The sequence below is a fragment of the Scyliorhinus torazame genome, chromosome 26 (genome assembly GCF_047496885.1).
Source record: "Scyliorhinus torazame isolate Kashiwa2021f chromosome 26, sScyTor2.1, whole genome shotgun sequence".
Taxonomy (NCBI): domain Eukaryota; kingdom Metazoa; phylum Chordata; class Chondrichthyes; order Carcharhiniformes; family Scyliorhinidae; genus Scyliorhinus; species Scyliorhinus torazame.
This window is the reverse complement of record NC_092732.1, coordinates 26,247,739-26,270,238: the sequence shown is the minus strand read 5'-3', so window position 1 is coordinate 26,270,238 and position 22,500 is coordinate 26,247,739. Positions and strand designations below refer to the sequence as shown.

General features: G+C 54.7%; 1 protein-coding gene across 1 annotated transcript in view; it reads left to right on the top strand.

Moving 5' to 3' along the window:
- LOC140403074 (aminopeptidase N-like) overlaps positions 1-22,500 on the top strand; it is an 85,449-nt gene that overhangs the window by 62,656 nt on the left and 293 nt on the right. Inside the window, exon 4 of the mRNA XM_072490728.1 lies at positions 22,155-22,500. This exon is cut by the window's right edge and continues 293 nt beyond it. Within this exon, the coding sequence (XP_072346829.1) occupies positions 22,155-22,304 (150 nt within the window). The 3' untranslated portion in view covers positions 22,305-22,500. The remainder of the gene's footprint in view (positions 1-22,154) is intronic.

Here is a 22,500-nt window from a genome sequence, read left to right as displayed (position 1 = left end):
AGAGCTGAGGGAGGGAGAGCTGAGGAAGGGAGGGAGGGAGAGCTAGAGGAAGGGAGGGAGCTGAGGGAGGGAGCTGAGGGAGGGAGGGAGGGAGGGAGGGAGAGCTGAGGGAGGGAGGGAGGGAGGGAGAGAGGGAGGGACGAAGAGAGGGAGGGAGGGAGGAAGGGAGGGAGGGAGAGCTGAGGGAGGGAGAGCTGAGGAAGGGAGGGAGGGAGGGAGGGAGAGATGAGGGAGGGAGGGAGAGCTGAGGAAGGGAGGGAGGGAGAGCTAGAGGGAGGGAGGGAGGGAGAGAGGGAGGGAGGGAGGAAGAGAGGGAGGGAGGGAGGAATAGAGGGAGGGAGGGAGGGAGGGAGAGCTGAGGGAGGGAGCTGAGGGAGGGAGGGAGAGCTGAGGGAGGGAGGGAGAGCTGAGGGAGGGAGAGCTGAGGGAGGGAGGGAGGGAGGGAGGGAGAGCTGAGGGAGGGAGGGAGACTCGGGCCACGGGTTAGCCGGTTGTCCCGTGCCGCCCACACCATGTGGGGGGGGGACTCGGGCTCGGGAGGTGACCGTTCGGAGGAGGAAGGCTGCTCGGTGGCGGGTGAGGAGGAGGATTTAGACGCTGTCTGCAGCGAGGCAGAGGGCACCCTCACACCCAGCACCGAGTCTCCCCTCATCCCCTCGGGGGAACTCCCAACATTTCTGGGTAAACATCACAGTCACCCGGACTGTGTGCGGCCGGCCCTGGACAGCTGGGGAAACCTGGGGCTGCTCCTTGGGTCCACCCGGGCCTACGCCAGAGAGGCCCGGGAGTTCGGCCAAGACCAGGAGGAGCAGCGCCAAGCTGCTCCGTTCCTGGCGGGACTCCTGAGGGAGTGGAGGGGGCGGTACCCCCACTCTCTCCGAGCACTAAAGGTGGTTGGTGATGGATAAATATTGCTGCTGACATGGAGGGAACCATCGCCAGCCTCAACATCAACGGCAGTCGGGACGCACATCGCCGTCTCCAGTTCTTTTCTGTCCTCCGGGACGGAAAGTACGGGGTGTGCTTCCTGCAGGAAACCCAGGCCATCCGGGTGACGAAGCTCAGTGGACCCTGGAGGGGCAAGGAGGAGTCTTCATGAGTCACCTGGCCCCACGTTCGTGCGGGGTGGCTATCTTGTTGGCTCCACATTTTCAGCCGGAGATCTTGGGGGGTCCAGGAGCCGGTGCCAGGCCGTCTGCTGCACCTAAAGGCCCGTTTCGGGGCAGCGGTGATTCACTTTGTAAATGTATCCGCTCCCGTGGCCGGACCCCAGCAGGCGGCTTTCTCCAAACAAGTATCCACTCTTCTTGGCACCATCCCGGCGGGCATCGTCCTCGGAGGAAAATTCAACTGCACCCTCCAGGACTCGGACCGTGGTGGAGTCCAGCGCAGCGCGGTGGTGAAGTTGGGGGACCTGGTTAGGTCCTCTGACTTGGTGGATGTCTGGCGGACTCTCCATCCTGAATTGCGGGGGCGCACCTCTGTGCGGCCCCCGTTCAGAGCGTCCAGAATCGACCGTCTTTACATTTCCAAGACGTACTTGCCCAGCGTTCCGACGGCCTCCATGGAGCAGGTGCCGAGCTCGGATCACCACCTGGTGTGGGCGGGTCTCGCCCCGTCCCGCGCTCAGACACGGTCCGCGTACTGGCACTTTAACAACCTGCTGCTGGAGGCCGAGCGGTTCCTGGACTCGTTCTGCCGTTTCTGGGCCGGCTGGAGAAGGAAGCGGGGTGGCTTCCCCTCCTTGAGGCTACGGTGGGACGTGGGCAAGACTCAGGTCCCGCGCCTTCTGTCAGGGGTACACAAAGGGGTCTACGGCGGGGCGGAACTCCACGATCGCCAAATTGGCTGAGGAACTCTTCGATCTGGAGTCACGTCTCGCTCAGCCCGATGAGGCCCGGCCCTGGGGCTGGTGTACAGGGAAAAGAGGGGCGCTACGGGACCTGAAATTGGCCGGGTCCCGCGGCGCGTACGTGAGGTCGCGGATCCGTCTCCTAACGGACATGGACCGCGGCTGCCGCTTCTTCTACTCGCTGGAAAGAGGACGCGGGGCCCGTCGGCAGGTTTCTACGCTGCTGGCCGACGACCGGCCCCTCGCCTCGGATCCGGAGGGGGTCAGGACCCTGATCAGGGATTTTTACTCCGACCTCTTCTCTCCGGGTCCGTCCAGCGAGGACGCTGGCAGAGTTCTGTGGGAGGACCTGCCGCAGGTGGGCCCGGAGGGCGCCGGGAAGCTCGATAAAGCCATCAACCTCCAAGAGCTGACCGGCGCCCTGGACAGCCTCTCACGGGGCAAATCCCCAGGGCTGGACGGGCTGACCGTGGAGTTCTTCAGGGCGTGCTGGGACGTCCTGGGGAGCGACTACGCGGGGGTCCTGGGGGAATGTATCGCGACCGGCGAGATGCCCCTTTCGGGGCGCAGGGCCGTCATTGCCCCGCTGCCCAAGAAGGGGGATCTCCGCCAACTAGAGAACTGGCGACCGGTCTCCCTCCTCAGCACGGACTATAAAATCTTTGCCAAGGTGCTGCCTTTACGCCTTGGCCCAGAGCTGGGCCACATGATCCACCCTGACCAGTCCTACACAGTCCCGGACCGCACAATCCACGATAACGTCCACCTGGTCCGGGACATTATCCACCTTACCCAGCGGACTGGTATGTCGAGCGCCTTCCTGTCTCTTGACCAGGAGAAGGTGTTCGACATTGTGGGGCACGGGTATTTGCTCGGGACTCTGCGAGCCTTCGGGTTCGGGGCGCATTTTTGTCGCCCGGATCCGGTTACTGTCCGCCGCCTCGGAGTGTCTGGTTAAGGTTAACGGGTCCCTGACGGCGCCCCTTCGCTTTGGGAGAGGAGTGCGTCAGGGCTGTCCCCCTGTCCGGCCAACTTTACTCCCTGTGCGTGGAGCCTTTCCTGTGCCTCCCGCGGAAGAGGTTAACGGGGCTGGTTCTGCGCGAGCCGGACGCGGGGGTGGTCCTCTCGGCGTACGCTGTGTTGTGAAAACTCGGAAGAATATGACATTTGAAACATGAAAATAACACAAATACCTGAGGCGTTTAAATAAAAACCCCTTGTGGGACAACAGCAGCAGCCTGTTTTGAAAGCAGACAACTTCACAGACAGGGATGAAAACCGATAGGAGCTTCATTTTAATTCACAAAGTTAGAAAAGACATTTGATGGACTTAAAACTCAAGGAACCGTATCTCTCAAATCTTTAGTAAGGATTTACTTAATTGAACAATTTAGGAAAAGCAGCCAGAATTGAAAGTAGAAGATAAGGAACAAATGTTGAAGTGTGAAAAGTAATAAAATGAAACCACTGATTAATAAATTGAGGAACCTAAAAGGTGACAAGGTAACATTACAACTACATCACATTTGAAGTTAAACCTTTTGAAGATGGCCAAAGCAGAGGAAGTTAGAGTCAGGGGGGATAACATGACATTAGCTTAACCTGAAGATGACCCGGGTCGAAGCCGAGAAAAAGGGCATCAGGAAACCAAAAGTGTGCGAACGAAGGCGCACAAATTTATGACATGTCAAGGATGTCGAGGGAGGACGGAACTGCACTATCGCTGTACAAGCAGAACCACGCTCCGAAACTGCTCAAATTTAGCTACCAAATCTCATGCCGACAGACTGAAGGGTGCCAGGTGCAGAGGGGCCCCCAAATGGCTATAAAAACTGGGGATAATGAGCAGATAATCAGCAGAGCATCTTCCTCGATGATGGGACCATCAGTATCGATTAGACCGAGCAGCCCAGAGAACTTAGCAGCAGACCAAAAGATAAAGAAGACTGATTGATTGTCAAGAGAGACTTGACAGTCTGCAACTGGTCCAAACAGGAAAATAACTTTCTACCTTTCTGTAAAAGTAGTTGTTCTCTTTTTAACTTCATTTATTTTCAAGTTCAAATTGATAACCTGAAAGAGTGGTTATTATTATTCTCTTAAGTTTACTATACTTCACTTAGTAACTTACACACGGGTCCAGCTTGCTAAGTGGTAAGTAGATAAAATTCTTCGACGAAGATACGGGTTATACCGGGGGATAACTTGAAACACTAGTTTGACCCGACTAGCATCCGCCGAAGTCTGCGTAGGAGTCGGGGAGTGAGAATCCCTGCTCACCATTTAGAATAAATCGGCCCTTTTTGGTATCGGGGGAATTCTAAGAACAGAGGCGAGGTTAAAAACTACAGCTGATGACGTGCTCCTCGTGTTCACTGACCCCGGGGACGTGCGGAGGATGCGGGAGTGCCAAGCTGTCTACTCCGCCGCGTCTTCCGCACGGATCAACCGGGCTCAATGTTCCGGACTCCTGGTCGGTCCGTGGCAGATGGACCCCCTCCCGGAGGAGCTCGGGCCCTTCAGCTGGAGTCCATCTTTGCCTGGCAGAGGGAGCCTGGCCGGCGAACGGGCAGGAGCTGGAGACCAAGGTCACCGCTGGCCTGGGACGCTGGACAGGACGGCTCCGAGTGCTGTCCCCCAGGGGCCGAGTTCTCGTCATAAACCAGCTGATCGCCTCCATGCTGTGGTAGCGGATGCTCACTTTGACCCCCCCGTCTTTGTCACACCATCCAGAGAGCCCGGCTTCGGTTCCTCCGGGACAATCGACTGCACTGGGTCGCTGCGGAGGTCTGGAGTCTCCCGATGGCGGAGGGCGGTCAGGCGCTGGTGAGCCTCCGCACCCAGACTGCCACTTTCCACCCTCAGACTCTGCAGCGTTACCTGTACGCTGAGCCTCCTCCACGGTGGGGCCCGGGCGACGGATTTCTCCCCCCAGGGGCTCGGCCTGAACTCCGACGTGCAGCTCCTGTTCGTTGACCAGCTGTGTCTTCGGAACTGTTTCTTGGCGCCGCCCGTCTTGTACCAGGACCTCCTCATGGAACACGGTCTCCAGGCGCCGCCGCTCTCCCCCGTCAGGGGTGGCGGCTGTCGCACGGGAGCCGCTGCTCAGGAATCCGCACCTCCGCCAATCTCCATTCCGGTGGCTGGCGGAGCGGAGGGCGGTGGATGCCGGAGTGACCAGGATCGGGGACGTGCAGGGTGGCGGAGGGGCGGGCTGGCTGACACCCCCCACGAGCTGGCCGGGCGCGGGGCGGTGTCTGTCCGGCTCGCGGCCAAGGCCTCGAAATGGCCGGGCTCGGACCCGCGGGCACCTACGAGCTCGGGACGGCGTGGCTGTGCGGTGGCATCCCGTCTGAGCGGACCCCTGCGCGGATGGAATTCCACATTGGTCCCCGGCCCACCCACCGGGCGCCGACGCCCCACAGCTGCAGCCGCCTCGTGGACATCCCCCCATTTCGCACCGCGGGGAGGGGTTTCCTGTACCGCCTGCTGCTGCACACCTTCCACCTCCTTTTCCTCGCCCGCCGCCCGGACACGGCTTGGCGTCCGGCAGCGGGGGTCCCTCTGCAGAGGTGTCCTCCCCATAAACCTGGGGTGGAGGGTGATGCACATGGCGGGGCCGGGCCACCGCAAGGTTCCCCACTTCACGGCTCTGCCGGAGACCTGTGATTTGTGTGGCCTGGTGGAGACCGTGGAGCGTGTCCATGTTGTCTGTCCCAGGCTGCACTCCCGCTTTGATTTCTCGACCACGTTGTTGCTGAGGTTTTCTGTGCACTCCAGCCCCACGCTCCTGATCTACGGGCATCCGGTGCGGAGGGGGGGCGGGGAAGGCGGAGGATCTCCTCGTGAACCTGCTCCTGGGCCTGGCCAAACTGGGACAAAGTCCAATCACTTGGGACCAGGTACAGGGTCCGCCCCGAAAGGCAGGAAGCCCCTGGGGACTATAAGAATTAAGCCCCAAGTTCAAATCGTTTTTCTTGACCGGGTCACTCAGCAACGCGAACCAACCCTTGACAGTGACCGGTCCAGCCATCGCTGATATCCAGTAAGTCTTACTTCAACGCTCGCTACGAGATAGGCGCTCCTAGCTACCAATCTGTCCCAACTTCGAATCCCGCAGGCTCAGAACCCAAACGAAAGGCCATTCATTTCCCTGACCTGGTGGGCCAGTTCCAAGTTAAGTATTGGCCTGTTAGTCGTAGGAAGTAGCTTAGACGTAGAATTTGTGCATGAGTAGCGATTACTGTGTATAATAAATGTGCTTTGATTTAAATCTTACAAAGCGGTGTATTGGATTACTGATCATTACTCGGACTTGACCCACGTGGCGGTATCAGAAAGATACCTGGCGACTCAAGAGCAAAGGTGATAAAACAGAGCAATTAAACTAAGGCAAAAGTTAGCAACAGTTTGCTGTGTATTTACCCCTGCAAAGGCCAGACAACATCGATACCAGCGACCATCACCATAACAAAGTAGCAGCCATCTAATGAGCGATCCCCGGGAACAATAAGCAACATTTAGACACACAAAGCCAACCCAGACTCTTCGGCGCCAGCAGGAGCCAACACAAAGGAGGTGAACGAGCACCTCAAGACCGCCCATCGATCAGGGGACCGCTCCAGCATTGGAGAAAATCGAACCAAGTGATTGGGACAAAGTCCAATCACTTGGGACCAGGTACAGGGTGTAGCGCACAATGACTTACACAAGTCGAGAAGTGATGAAGTCTATCGAGGCTTTATTAAGCAAGACTTGTTCCCCAGCAGCTCAGTTACAGAATGCAGCTTCTGGGAGAACTCAAGCTCGGTGTTGGGGGGGGGGGGTGTGTGTTGCCGGCGGGCACCAGGTCCCGCAGGGAGACCGTGTCCTGTCAGCCGTCGGGGTACGCCACGTAGGCGTACTGCGGGTTCGCGTGGAGGTGAACCCTCTCGACCAACGGGTCCGACTTGTGCGCCCGCACATGTTTCCGGAGCAAGATGGGTCCTGGGGCTGCCAGCCAGGTCGGCAGCGACGTTCCAGAGGAGGACTTCCTGGGGAAGACAAGGAGGCGCTCAGGAGGCGTTTGGTTAGTGGTAGTACACAGCAGCGACCGGATGGAGTGGAGAGCGTCTGGGAGGACTTCCTGCCACTGGGAAACTGGGAGATTTCTGGATCGTCGGGCCAGTAGGACGGCCTTCCAGACCGTTCTGTTCTCCCTCTCTACCTGCCCGTTCCCCCGGGGGTTGTAACTGGTCGTCCTGCTCGAGGCAATGCCCTTGCTGAGCAGGAACTGACGCAGCTCGTCACTCATGAAGGAGGACCCTCTGTCGCGATAGATGTACGCGGGGAAGCCGAACAGTGTGAATATGGTGCTAAGGGCTTTAATGACCGTGACCGCTGTCATGTCGGGGCAGGGGATGGCGAAGGGGAAACGGGAGTACTCGTCCACCACGTTCAGGAAGTATGCGTTGCGGTCGGTGGAGGGGAGGGGGCCTTTGAAATCCAGACTGAGGTGTTCAAAGGGGCGGGAAGCCTTTATCAGGTGTGCTCTATCTGGCCTGAAAAAGTGCGGTTTGCACTCTGCGCAGATGTGGCAGTTCCTGGTGACTGTACGGACCTCCTCCACAGAGTAGGGGAGGTTGCGGGACTTTACAAAATGGTAGAATCGAGTGATCCCCGGGTGGCAGAGGTCCTCGTGGAGGGCTTGGAGGCGGTCTATTTGTGCGTTGGCACATATGCCGCGGGATAGGGCATCGGACGGCTCGTTCAGCTTTCCGGGACGGTACAAGATCTCGTAGTTGGTGGAGAGTTCGATCCTCCACCTCAAGATCTTGTTATTCTTAATTTTGCCCCGCTGTGCATTATCGAACATAAAGGCTACCGACCGTTGGTCAGTGAGGAGAGTGAATCTCCTGCCGGCCAGGTAATGCCTCCAATGTCGCACAGCTTCCACTATGGCTTGGGCTTCCTTTTCCACTGAGGAGTGGCGGATTTCTGAGGCGTGGAGGGTCCGGGAGAAAAAGGCCACGGGTCTGCCCGCTTGGTTAAGGGTGGCCGCTAGAGCTACGTCGGAGGCGTCGTTCTCGACCTGGAAGGGGAGGGACTCGTCGATGGCGCGCATCGTGGCCTTTGCGATATCCGCTTTGATGCGGCTGAAGGCCTGGCGAGCCTCTGTCGACAGGGGGAAGGTAGTGGACTGGATTAACGGGCGGGCCTTGTCTGCATACTGGGGGACCCACTGGGCGTAATATGAAAAGAAGCCTAGGCAGCATTTCAGGGCTTTGGAGCAGTGGGGGAGGGGAAATTCCATAAGGGGGTGCATGCGTTCGGGGTCGGGGCCTATTATCCCATTGCGCACTACGTATCCCAGGATGGCCAAATGGTTTGTGCTAAAAACGCATTTTTCCTCATTATATGTGAGGTTCAGGGCGTTAGCGGTCTGGAGGAATTTGCGGAGGTTGGCGTCGTGGTCCTGCTGGTCGTGGCCGCAGATGGTTACGTTGTCGAGATACGGGAACATGGCCTGCAACCCGTGCTGGTCAACCATTCGGTCCATCTCCCGTTGGAAGACCGAGACCCCGTTTGTGACACCAAATGGGACCCTTAGGAAATGGTATAGACGCCCGTCTGCCTCGAAGGGGGTGTACTTGCGGTCAGCTGGGCGGATGGGGAGCTGGTGGTAGGCAGACTTGAGGTCCACGGTGGAGAAGACTTTATATTGGGCAATCCGATTTACCATGTCGGATATGCGGGGAGAGGGTACGCATCTAGCTGTGTGTACCTGTTGATGGTCTGGCTATAGTCTATGACCATCCTTTGCTTCACCCCGGTCTTCATGACTACCACCTGGGCTCTCCAGAGACTATTGCTGGCCTGGATTATACCTTCCTTCAGCAACCGCTGGACTTCAGACCGAATAAATGTCCGGTCCTGGGCGCTGTACCGTCTGCTCCTAGTGGCGACGGGTTTGCAATCCGGGGTGAGGTTTGCAAACAAGGACGGCGGTTCAACCTTGAGAGTTGCGAGGCCGCAGATAGTGAGTGGGGGTATTGGGCCGCCGAATTTGAGGGTTAGGCTCTGCAGGTTGCACTGGAAATCTAATCCCAGTAATGTGGGCGCGCAGAGTTGGGGAAGGACGTAGAGCCTGTAGTTCATAAACTTCCTCCCTTGCACCGTTAGGTTCGCGATGCAGAACCCTTTGATCTCTACGGAGTGGGATCCTGCAGCTAGGGAAATCTTTTGCGTGCTTGGATGGATGGTCAGAAAACAGCGTCTTACCGTGTCTGGGTGAATAAAACTTTCCGTGCTCCCGGAGTCGATCAGGCATGATGTCTCGTGTCCGTTGATCAGCACCGTTGTTGTCGTCGTCTGGAGCGTCCGGGGCAGCGATTGATCCAGAGTCACCGAAGCCAGTCGTGGTAGTAGTGTCACGGCGTCTTCTTCGGACCCCGTGGAGCCGTCGATGCTGGGGTCCTTTATTGTCAACCAAGATGGCGGCGTCCATGAATCGAGAAGTGATGAAGTCTATCGAGGCTTTATTAAGCAAGACTTGGTCCCCAGCAGCTCAGTTACAGAATGCGGCTGCTGGGAGAACCCGAGCTCTTATACTCCGCCTTCAGGGCGGAGCCAGAAGTCGGCCGATCCAACCAGGACCCGGGACCTGTCAGCCAATAGCCTCCCGGCTTCACAGGTACCATATTACCCCTAATACATACCACCACACAGGGTCCGCCCCGAAAGGCGGGAAGCCCCTGGGGACGATAAGAGTTAAGCCCCAAGTTCAAATCGCCCTCTTCACCTCTTCGTCCTGCCCGGTTCACCCAGCAACACGAACCAGCATTGACCGTGACCGGTGCAGTGACTGCCGAACGAAGTAAGTCTTAATTCAACGCTCGCTACGAGATAGGCGCTCCTAGCTACCAATCTGTCCCAACTTCGAATCCCGCAGGCTCAGAGCCCAAACGAAAGGCCATTTGTTTCCCTGACCTGGTGGGCCAGTTCCGAGTTAAGTATTCGCCTGTTAGCTGTAGAAGTAGCTTAGACGTACTAAGCGATTACTGCGTATAGTAAATGTGCTTTGATTTGAATCTTACTAATCGGTGTATTGGATTATTGATCATTACTCGGACTTGAACCTCGTGGCGGTATCAGAAAGAGACCTGGCGACTCGAGAGCAAAGGTGATAAAACAGAGCAATTGAACCAAGGAGAAAGTTAGCAACAGTATAAGGGCGGATAGGGCTGCATGGTGTGATTTGAGCTCCATCTCGTCATTCCGGACGAGTCTGAATGAATTGTCCCGGTGCCAAAAGGATGTGTCCAATTCTGTTGGAATGGAGTCGGGGTCGTCATTGTAGGTCGGTGGTCAGTGGTGGGGTTTGTTTAGGAAAGTGATCATGAAGGGATCACTCGAATGGTGCTCAGATTCGCTGGGTGTCGGTCCTGTTGTATGGGGATAGTAGGGAGGCGTGCTGTGGCTATTGTCCGAGTCACAGTCGCTGTCGCTGCTCCTGCAGTCTGTGGGCATTCCAGGGCGGAGTGTATGGTTCGGGAGTGGAGTCGGGGGTGGACGTGTCGGGGGAGTGTAGGGTTACGTTGGCTGTTGGTGGGGCGTGGTCTGCTGCGTCGAGCATGATGAGGTGTGTGTGGTTCGACTGTGGTCCATATGCCTTAAGCTGGTTAATATGGAACCACGCGGTCTTTCCATTGGGGAACTTTATTTTGTACACGGAGGGGCTTACTTTGTCCGCAATGGAGTACGGACCTGAATACTTGGTGACAGGAATGTGCTGGGGTTGTATACGGAGAGCATGACTTGCTGTCCTACACTGAACTCAGTCGCATGCACTGTCTTATCGAAACAGGCCTTGCTCTGTTTCTTTCTCGTGCCTAATCGTACCGCGGCTGCTACCTGAGCCGTTTTAACATTCTGTACCAGTTGTTCTACTGCTTTCTCGTGTGTGAGGGCCGTCACTTCGGGGCTGGTCAAATCTAATCCCAATAAAAATTCTGTGCCTTTCATGGGGCGTCTGGTCATGAGGGTGTGTGGGGTGTAACCTGTGGATGTGGAAACCGTATTTTGCAGAAACATCAGTGCAAAAGGGAGGACTGAGTCCCAAGTGGTGTTGTTCTGCTGGACCATTTTTCTGAGGGTGGATTTTAGGGTCCGATTCATTCGCTCCGCGATACCACTCGACTGGGGGTGGTATGCAATGTGGAATTTTTGGGTGATGCCAAGTATCGTGAGGACGTTCTGCATGACACGTCCCGTAAAATGGGAACCTTGGTCCGATTCAATGCTGCGGGGGAGTCCCCATCTCGTAAAGATGTAGTGGGTCAAAATCTTGGCTGTGGTTTTTGCCGTGTTCGTCCTGGATGGGAATGCCTCCACCCATTTTGTAAATGTGTCTATCACAACGAGTACATGCTTATAACCATTCCTGCAAGGGGGCAATGGTGCTATAAAATCAATCTGGAGGTTAGTCCAGGGGCCGTTGACGGGTCGGGTGTGACTGAGCTGAGCCTTTTTGGCATATCTGTCCGGATTATTCTGGGCACAGATCAGGCAATTCTCAACGTAGTGATTTACATCGTCCTTTAAACTCGGCCACCAGCAGAGCTGCCTGAGATGGGCTGTAGTGGGATCGATTCCCTGATGCCGATGACTGTCATGGAACAAACAAATCAGTTGATTCCTGTCCTGTTCAGGAACCACATAAAGGGTGTCCTTTAACACCACACCGTCATGTGTGGTCAGTGTATTTCTGAACCTCTCGTAGGATGCTGGATAGTTTCCTTTCAAAATCTCCCTGAGATTGCCGTCCTGCTTCTGGGCCTCCACTAGACCCTCGATATTAGTCTGCGAGACCTGAACTGCATTCACTAGTGCTCTCTCGGGGGTGTCCAAAAGTATCTGTGCCTGGAACCTGCTTTTGCCAGTGCGTCGGCTTTTACATTTCCAGTGGAGAGGAACGATGGTGACTACGGACTTTAACTATTCCAAAAGTCCTGTTCTGTGCTTTTTCTAAAATGTGGCGGAGCAGCACGGTAGCATTGTGGATAGCACAATTGCTTCACAGCTCCAGGGTCCCAGGTTCGATTCCCGGCTTGGATCACTGTCTGTGCGGAGTCTGCACATCCTCCCCGTGTCTGCGTGGGTTTCCTCCGGGTGCTCCGGTTTCCTCCCACATTCCAAAGATGTGAAGGTCAGGTCGATTGGCCGCGCTAAATTGCCCTTAGTGTTGGGTGGGGTTACTGGGTTATGGGGATAGGGTGGAGGTGTGGACCTTGAGTAGGGTGCTCTTTCCAAGAGCCGGTGCAGACTTGATGGGCCGAACGGCCTCCTTCTGCACTGTAAATTCTATGAAATTCTATGAAATGGGGCTGAAGGGAGGGGTTTTCCGTCCGCGGAAACAAATCCTCTTGCTTTCCACAGGGGCAGGAATTCCGTAAGGCTGTTGCAGACATAGAGGCTGTCCGAGTATATGTCTGCTGGGCTGGGGAAGGAATCTGGGTGTTCTACAATGTATGCCACGGCTGCTAGTTCTGCCGCCTGCGCGCCTAAGTGTCCTGGCAGTTTTAGTGAGATTTCTTCTAGGGCGCGTCCCTGCACGTCCTCGACATAAATGCCGCATCCTGTTATGCGCTTCCCTTCTAATATTGTGGAAGATCCATCCACATATATCTTTATGGGCTCACACGTGTCCGTGTGCTGGGGGCTCTGGGTTGAACTACCTATCTTTCTGGGGGGTGTTTTAGCAATAAATGGGCCTGTGTTGTGGTGTGGAGAGATAATCTCACATTCGTGGGGGGTGCCTGGGTACTGAAGGTTGTCGGCAAAAAAGGTGTGGGTCTTTGTCCTTTTAACAGTGATGTCCCGTCCCTGCAAAAGAAGGGTCCATCTGGCTGCTCTAATCTGACTAACTAACGTCATTGAGTCGTCCGTCCAGTAAAAGTTGGGTGGGGGGGGGTGTTCGGTCAGGATTGTGATGGGGCTCAGTCGGGTAATATATGAAAAGTACTGGACTGCCCAGAAAACTGCGAGCAGGTGCCTCTCACAGGCTGAGAATCCCTGCTCCACAGCATCTAAAATCCGGGAGGCGTAAGCCACGGGCCTTACCTGGTCGTGCCGTTCCTGCAGGAGCTCGGCCGAAAGGGTGCGGTCTGTGGTCGCTACCTCTATTGCGTTGGGGGAAAGCGGGTCGGGAACTTGTAGTGCGGGGGCTGCTATGAGTGCTTGTTTCAAAGAGTCCACAGCATCCGTGTGTTGCGGAAGCCATTCCCAGGGGGCTCCTTTCTTTAGGAGGTCTGAGAGGGGCGCTGCCTTGCTGGCGAAACCGTCAATGTGGTTTCGGCAGTAGCCAACCAGTCCTAAAAACGACCGGAGGGCTGAAACGTTCTGGGGAAGGGGCAATTTAGCAATCGAGTCAATTCTTTTGTGCTCGATCTCGCGTTTGCCGTGCGTGATAATAGTACCCAAATATATGAAATGAAAATCGCTTATTGTCACACGTAGGCTTCAAATGAAGTGACTGTGAAAAGCCCCTAGTCGCCACATTCCGGCACCTGTTCGGGGAGGCTGTTACGGGAATCGAACCCTGCTGCTGGCCTGCCTTGGTCTGCTTTCAAAGCCAGCGATTTAGCCCTGTGCTAAACAGCCACTATATATCACCTTATTTTCCAGAATCTGTTGGGGGTTAACTTTACATCCAATTGCTTGTAAGAGTTCCAGGAGTTCGGCCAGAAGCTCGATGTGCTCTTCCTTGGTGTCTGCATTAGTAGGTCGTCTACGTACTGGACCAGACATTCGGGGCGAGAAACTTTTGATAATCCATTTGCCAGCTGTCGGTGGAAAATGGAGGGGGAGTTGTGGAATCCTCGTGGAAGGCATGTCCACGTGTACTGCTATCCTTTAAAGGTGAAGGCAAATTTGTACTGGAACACTTTTGCCAATGGAATGGACCAGAATCCGTTACTGATGTCCAAAACCGTAAAGTATCGGGAATTGAGTCCCTGCTTGAGCATGGTCTCGGGACTTGTGGCTACTGTGGGGCTACTGTGGGGGCTGCTGCGGGGGTGACTTTGTTGAGTTCCCGGTAATCGATGGTCAGTCGCCATGATCCATCGGGCTTTCTCACTGGCCAAATCGGGGCATTATTAGTGGAGGTTACTGATCTAAGTACGCCCTGCTCTAATAAGCTGTTGATTACCTTTGAGATTTCTCCCTCTGCCTCTGGGGGAAATCCGTGTTGCTTTGGGGGTCTAGGGTCAGGTCCTGTGATTTGAACGGAACCAGTCATCCGGCCACAGTCGTGCTTGTGGGTCGCGAATGCTGTCCTGTGCTCCTGCAGAACTGCCCTAACCTGCTTGTCTGCTAATTGTGGTCGGGTCAAACCAAAATTCGCCGACTGCGCTAATCTTGTTTGCGTATTCACCTATTGTGAGCGTTGCGGGGGCTCTTGCTCCAAACACATTGGTTGACTGGATCAAAGGACAGGTTGTGGGAATTCATAAAGTCTATGCCCAGAATGTGTTCTGCTGTGTGGGGCAGGTCTACTAAAACCACGGGGTGCTTGGTGGTGATGTTGCCGATTTGAATGGGTACAGGGGCTGTGATGTGTCCCTGCTGTGAGTGGCCTGTGAAACCGCTGAGGGTGATGGTGGCTGTAGTGGGCCACGTGTCCTTTTGGAACATGGTGGAGGAATTAATTGTGGTGCGGGACCCTCCTGTGTCCCAGAGAAACTCGATGGGCTGCCCCTGTATCTTTGCTGCAACTACCGGTCGTCCGGACCTATCCCAAAGGGTGTCGCAGACCCAACTGGGGGAGCCCGAACACCGTCAGTCCGTTCCGTTCAGGTCCGTCTGATCTGAACGGGTGCTCACACTATGTATGGGCTCTGTCTTATTCTTACTTAGAGTGCCCGGCTGCTGGGCTCTCTGTGGCTTTCGTGGGGCATTGCATTCCCTTACAAAGTGTCCACAGTTGTAACACTCCTGTGACTTTTGTGGGGGGCTGTTCTTGCCTTCATTTACCCATGCAGGGTTCTGGTGTGCCTTAGCTGTGTGTATGTCTGTTTCTGCCTGCTGTTCCTCGCGTTTCCTAACTGCGGGTTTAGAACATAGAACATAGAAAATACAGCACAGAACAGGCCCTTCGGCCCACGATGTTGTGCCGAACCTTTGTCCTAGATTAATCATAGATTATCATTGAATTTACAGTGCAGAAGGAGGCCATTCGGCCCCCCGAGTCCGCACCAGCTCTTGGAAAGAGCACCCTACCCAAACTCAACACCTCCACCCAACACCAAGGGCAATTTGGACATTAAGGGCAATTTATCATTGGCCAATTCACCTAACCCGCACATCTTTGGACTGTGGGAGGAAACCGGAGCACCCGGAGGAAACCCACGCAGACACGGGGAGGACGTGCAGACTCCGCACAGGCAGTGACCCAAGCCGGAATCGAACCTGGGACCCTGGATCTGTGAAGCAATTGTGCTATCCACAATGCTACCGTGCTGCCCTTAAGAACAAATAAATCTACACTATATCATTTTCCCGTAATCCATGTACCTATCCAATAGCCGCTTGAAGGTCCCTAATGTTTCCGACTCAACTACTTCCACAGGCAGTGCATTCCATGCCCCCACTACTCTCTGGGTAAAGAACCTACCTCTGATATCCCTCCTATATCTTCCACCTTTCACCTTAAATTTATGTCCCCTTGTAATGGTGTGTTCCACCCGGGGGAAAAAGTCTCTGACTGTCTACTCTATCTATTCCCCTGATCATCTTATAAACCTCTATCAAGTCGCCCCTCATCCTTCTCCGTTCTAATGAGAAAAGGCCAAGCACCCTCAACCTTTCCTCGTAAGACCTACTCTCCATTCCAGGCAACATCCTGGTAAATCTTCTTTGCACCTTTTCCAGAGCTTCCACATCCTTCCTAAAATGAGGCGACCAGAACTGTCCACAGTACTCCAAATGTGGCCTTACCAAAGTTTTGTACAGCTGCATCATCACCTCACGGCTCTTAAATTCAATCCCTCTGTTAATGAACGCGAGCACACCATAGGCCTTCTTCACAGCTCTATCCACTTGAGTGGCAACTTTCAAAGATGTATGAACATAGACCCCAAGGTCTCTCTGCTCCTCCACAATGCCAAGAACTCTACCGTTAACCATGTATTCCGCATTCATATTTGTCCTTCCAAAATGGACAACCTCACACTTTTCAGGGTTAAACTCCATCTGCCACTTCTCAGCCCAGCTCTGCATCCTATCTATGTCTCTTTGCAGCCGACAACAGCCCTCCTTACCATCCACAACTCCACCAATCTTCGTATCGTCTGCAAATTTACTGACCCACCCTTCAACTCCCTCATCCAAGTCATTAATGAAAATCACAAACAGCAGAGGACCCAGAACTGATCCCTGTGGTACACCACTGGTAACTGGGATCCAGGCTGAATATTTGCCATCCACCACCACTCTCTGACTTCTATCGGTTAGCCAGTTCGTTATCCAACTGGCCAAATTTCCCACTATCCCATGCCTCCTTACTTTGTGCAGAAGCCTACCATGGGGAACTTTATCAAATGCCTTACTAAAATCCATGTACACTACATCCACTGCTTTACCTTCATCCACATGCTTGGTCACCTCCTCAAAGAATTCAATAAGATTTGTAAGGCAAGACCTACCCCTCACAAATCCGTGCTGACTATCCCTAATCAAGCAGTGTCTTTCCAGATGCTCAGAAATCCTATCCTTCAGTACCCTTTCCATTACTTTGCCTACCACCGAAGTAAGACTAACTGGCCTGTAATTCCCAGGGTTATCCCTAGTCCCTTTTTTGAACAGGGGCACGACATTCGCCACTCTCCAATCCCCTGGTACCACCCCTGTTGACAGTGAGGACGAAAAGATCATTGCCAACGGCTCTGCAATTTCATCTCTTGCTTCCCATAGAATCCTTGGATATATCCCGTCAGGCCCGGGGGACTTGTCTATCCTCAAGTTTTTCAAAATGCCCAACACATCTTCCTTCCTAACAAGTATTTCCTCGAGCTTACCAATCTGTTTCACACTGTCCTCTCCAACAATATCGCCCCTCTCATTTGTAAATACAGAAGAAAAGTACTCATTCAAGACCTCTCCTATCTCTTCAGACTCAATACACAATCTCCCGCTACTGTCCTTGATCGGACCTACCCTCGCTCTAGTCATTCTCATATTTCTCACATATGTGTAAAAGGCCTTGGGGTTTTCCTTGATCCTACCCGCCAAAGATTGTTCATGCCCTCTCTTAGCTCTCCTAATCCCTTTCTTCAGTTCCCTCCTGGCTATCTTGTATCCCTCCAATGCCCTGTCTGAACCTTGTTTCCTCAGCCTTACATAAGTCACCTTTTTCCTCTTAACAAGACATTCAACCTCTCTTGTCAACCATGGTTCCCTCACTCGACCATCTCTTCCCTGCCTGACAGGGACATACATATCAAGGACACATAGCACCTGTTCCTTGAACAAGTTCCACATTTCATTTGTGTCCTTCCCTGCCAGCCTATGTTCCCAACTTATGCACTTCAATTCTTGTCTGACAACATCGTATTTACCCTTCCCCCAATTGTAAACCTTGCCCTGTTGCACGTACCTATCCCTCTCCATTACTAAAGTGAAAGTCACAGAATTGTGGTCACTATCTCCAAAATGCTCCCCAACTAACAAATCTATCACTTGCCCTGGTTCATTACCCAGTACTAAATCTAATATTGCCCCTCCTCTGGTCGGACAATCTACATACTGTGTTCGAAAAGCTTCCTGGACACACTGCACAAACACCACCCCATCCAAACTATTTGATCTAAAGAGTTTCCACTCAATATTTGGGAAGTTAAAGTCACCCATGACTACTACCCTATGACTTCTGCACCTTTCCAAAATCTGTTTCCCAATCTGTTCCTCCACATCTCTGCTACTATTGGGGGGCCTATAGAAAACTCCTAACAAGGTGACTGCTCCTTTCCTATTTCTGACTTCAACCCATACTACCTCAATAGGGTGATACTTCTCGAACTGCCTTTCTGCAGCTGTTATACTATCTCTAATTAATAATGCCACCCCCCCACCTCTTTTACCACCCTCCCTAATCTTATTGAAACATCTATACCCAGGGACCTCCAACAACCATTTCTGCCCCTCTTCTATCCAAGTTTCCGTGATGGCCACCACATCGTAGTCCCAAGTACCGATCCATGCCTTAAGTTCACCCACCTTATTCCTGATGCTTCTTGCGTTGAAGTATACACACTTCAACCCATCTCCGTGCCTGCAAATACTCTCCTTTGTCAGTGTTCCCTTCCCCACTGCCTCATTACATGCTTTGGCGTCCTGAATATCGGCTACCTTAGTTGCTGGACTACAAATCCGGTTCCCATTCCCCTGCCAAATTAGTTTAAACCCTCCCGGGTTTGTTCTGTACAGACTGCTCCCAGGCGCGGGACAATCTTTTTTCGACCCATTTCTCATTATGAGCCTCCTCTGAGGGATCATAATTCACACAAGCTTTCTGTCCTGTTTCTGTGGCATGGGAGATAAGGGTGCGGGTCCATTTGGCCATGTTGTCTGGGGACAAATGGGCACGGTCTAAGTTTCCGAAAACTGCTGCGAAATGGATCCACAGGCGTCCAGCAAACGCTGTGGGGTGCTCGGATTTCTTTTGCCTGCATTTATTGAGGCCTTCTACGCGGTCACCCCTGTTATACCCGATCGCGTCTAGGACCGCGGTATGCATTTCTGCAAGGGTGCCTCCTCGTACATTCTGTGGGTCGGGAAGGGCTGCTACGACCGAAGGGTCTGCACTCAAAACTGTGATCTTCACGTGCTCTCGCTCATCCAGGCCGTACATGGTCACCTGCTGTTTTACTCTGACAAAGAAGTGGTGGGGGTCCGAGGTGGGGAGGAACGGTTTGATTTTCTCGCACGGGTCCCGTAATTGGGTCACTGTTAAGGGGGTGGTGTCCAGAAATTCCGTATCGTCCGATGGGTGGGTGGTGACTGGGTTCATTGGAGACTGAACTATCTGCTCGGTGGGGGGTTGGGGCGCTTTTCTCTTCTGGGGCTTTCCCTGCGCACATGTTCCCTGAACATATCCCTGCGCTGAGTCATTTAACTCTTCCCAATTGGGCCGTCTTCCTCATCCAATTTTGCTCCAAAGGTTTCCTGGAATCCTTTTTGAACTGAAAGCAGCGATTGCAGTTCTGCAATCTGCTTCCGGCACTTTGCGTGGTCTAGTGAGCTTTGTCTTTGCTCCGTGGTGGCAGCATGGAGTGCTCTTAACGCTGCCTTCAGGTCGCTACACTGCCTCTGCAATGCCTCTACCTGCTCCTCGGTTTCCTCTCGTACCAGGACTGCATGTTGCGTGTCCTGATAGGCCTTTTCATACTGGGACTGGAAGCTGCTCAAGTGTGCCAGACGAGACTGGTGTGCCCACTTGGCATCATCCACCTCTCCGTCTTTTGCTGCCAACTTCCTCCTTAACTCTACATTCTCTCCTTCTACCTCACCAACATCGACCTTGCTCATTCAATGTATGCCTTCTCTCTCTTTCTTTCTGGAGCGTCCTAACGACCTCCTCTGTGCCTCGCAACTGTGCCAAGCAGGACACTATTGCCATCGGCTTGCGAGCTTTCCCCAAGCTCTTCCCCAAGCTTGACAAATACATGAATAGGATGGGAATAGAGGGATACGGACCCAGGAAGTGTAGAAGATTGTAGTTTAGTCGGGCAGCATGGTCGGCACGGGCTTGGAGGGCCGAAGGGCCTGTTCCTGTGCTGTACATTTTTTACATTACTCCCGGGGCCTGATTCCTCATTTTCACAGAATTCGCTCCAAAGGGGCCATCCTTTCCCTTTGAGGTACTTCCTGATTTCTTCTTCCCAGACGGGACACTGTCCTACTCTAATGCTGCTGGTCGCTGCGACCGCAAATTCTTCAGGGTTCATGAGGCGTTGCATTGCCATCTTTCCTATCCGAATGCTACTTATAAATTTGGAACAGGGGAGCTAAGGCGGTGTTGCAATTACGGGTATGGCTTACGCTAATTTCCGAAATACAAACTCCCGACAGTTTTGTCGCAACAAAAAAATCTATCAGTTTACCTTCTAGCCCTGTTAGTTACACATGCATTTAACACACTTCCGAATTATGAGGATTGATCAGAACTGTTTGAACACTTGGTTCTGTTCCCAATTGGATCTCTAATTCAAATTTTTTTGGGTTCTCCCGGAGTGGTTAAGCCACTTCTAGTTTGGGTCCCACCAGAGTCGCCAGTAATATGTTGCTAACTTTTGTTTGGTTCAATTGGCTCTGTTTTATAACCTTTGCTCTTGAGTCGCCAGGTATCTTTATGATACCGCCACGAGGTTCAAGTTCAAGTAATGATCAATAACTCAACACACCAATTAGTAAGATTCAAATCAAAGCACATATATTATCCACAGTATACACCTGGCCACCCCAGGTGGCGACACCCTCCCACAGTGCGGAGCTCCCCCAGTACTTACCCTCCCACAGTGCGGAGCTCCCCCAGTACTTACCCTCCCACAGTGCGGCGCTTCCTCAGTACTGACCCTCCGACAGTGCGACGCTCCCTCAGTACTGACCCTCCGACAGTGCGGCGCTCCCCCAGTACTGACCCTCCCACAGTGCGGCGCTCCCTCAGTACTGACCCTCCCACAGTGCGGAGCTCCCCCAGTACTGACCCTCGCACAGTGCGGCGCTCCCTCAGTACTGACCCTCCGACAGTGCGGCACTCCCGCAGTACTGACCCTCCCACAGTGCGGCGCTCCCTCAGTACTGACTCTCTGACAGCGCGGCACTCCCCAGTACTAACCCTCCCAAAGTGCGGCGCTCCCTCAGCACTGACCCTCCCACAGTGCTGCGCTCCCTCAGTACTGATACTCCGACAGTGCGGAGCTCCCTCAGCACTGACCCTCCGACAAAGGGGAGCTCCCTCAGTATTGACCCTCCGACAGTGCGGCGCTCCCTCAGCACTGACCGTCCCACAGTGCGGCGCTCCCTCAGCACTGACCCTCCCACAGTGCGGCGCTCCCTCAGTACTGACCCTCCCACAGTGCGGCGCTCCCTCAGCACTGACCCTCCCACAGTGCGGCGCTCCCTCAGTACTGACCCTCCCACATTGCGGCGCTCCCTCAGTACTGACCCTCCCACAGTGCGGCGCTCCCTCAGCACTGACCCTCCGACAGAGCGGCACTCCCTCAGTACTGACCCTCCCACAGTGTGGTGCTCCCTCAGTACTGACCCTCCCACAGTGCGGCACTCCCTCAGTACTGACCCTCCCACAGTGCGGCGCTCCCTCAGCACTGACCCTCCGACAGAGCGGCGCTCCCTCAGTACTGACCCTCCCACAGTGCGGAGCTCCCTCAGTACTGACCCTCCGACAGTGCGGCGCTCCCTCAGCACTGACCCTCCGACAGTGCGGCGCTCCCTCAGCACTGACCCTCCCACAGTGCGGAGCTCCCTCAGTACTGACCCTCCGACAGTGCGGCAATCCCTCAGTACTGACCCTCCCACAGTGCGGAGCCCCCTCAGTACTGACCCTCCCACAGTGCGGCGCTCCCTCAGTACTGACCCTCCGACAGTGCGGCGCTCCCTCAGTACTGACCCTCCGACAGTGCGGCACTCCCTCAGTACTGACCCTCCCACAGTGCGGCGCTCCCTCAGTACTGACCCTCCCACAGTGCGGCACTCCCTCAGTACTGACCCTCCCACAGTGCGGCACTCCCTCAGTACTGACCCTCCCACAGTGCGACACTCCCTCAGTACTGACCATCCGACAGTGCGGCACTCCCTCAGTACTGACCCTCCCACAGTGCGGCACTCCCTCAGTACTGACCCTCCCACAGTGCGGCTCCCTCAGTACTGACCCTCCGACAGTGCGGCGCTCCCTCAGTGCTGACCCTCCGACAGTGCGGCGCTCCCTCAGTACTGACCCTCCCACAGTGCGACACTCCCTCAGTACTGACCATCCGACAGTGCGGCACTCCCTCAGTACTGACCCTCCCACAGTGCGGCGCTCCCTCAGTACTGACCCTCCCACAGTGCGGCACTCCCTCAGTACTGACCCTCCCACAGTGCGGCGCTCCCTCAGTACTGACCCTCCGACAGTGCGGCGCTCCCTCAGTACTGACCCTCCCACAGTGCGGCTCCCTCAGTACTGACCCTCCCACAGTGCGGAGCTCCCTCAGCACTGACCCTCCCACAGGGTTTAAAACGCTCACCCTGCCTCTTCCGTTCACAGCTGAAGGAGTTTAAGGAGACGGTCAAGACGGGCGGCTATCATACCGCCATCCGTATCGTCAACAAGGCCATCGAGAGGACGACCGCCTACATCCAATGGAGGGAGGACAACGAGGGAGAGATTTACCAGTGGGTGCGAAAGAATCTGTGAAAGCCACAGGCGTCCATCATCCCTTCCCCCTCTTGTGTTTCCAGTTGGCCCTTCCGCATCCCGCCCCACCCCGACGCCCTCTCTCCCCACCCCCACCAGCCTCGGACGCCCCATTCCGCTCACTGGGGGGGGGGGGGGGGCGTGGAAACCAGCCTCGCCCCCGGGCTGGCTCCACCATGGTGTGCCCACAAACACA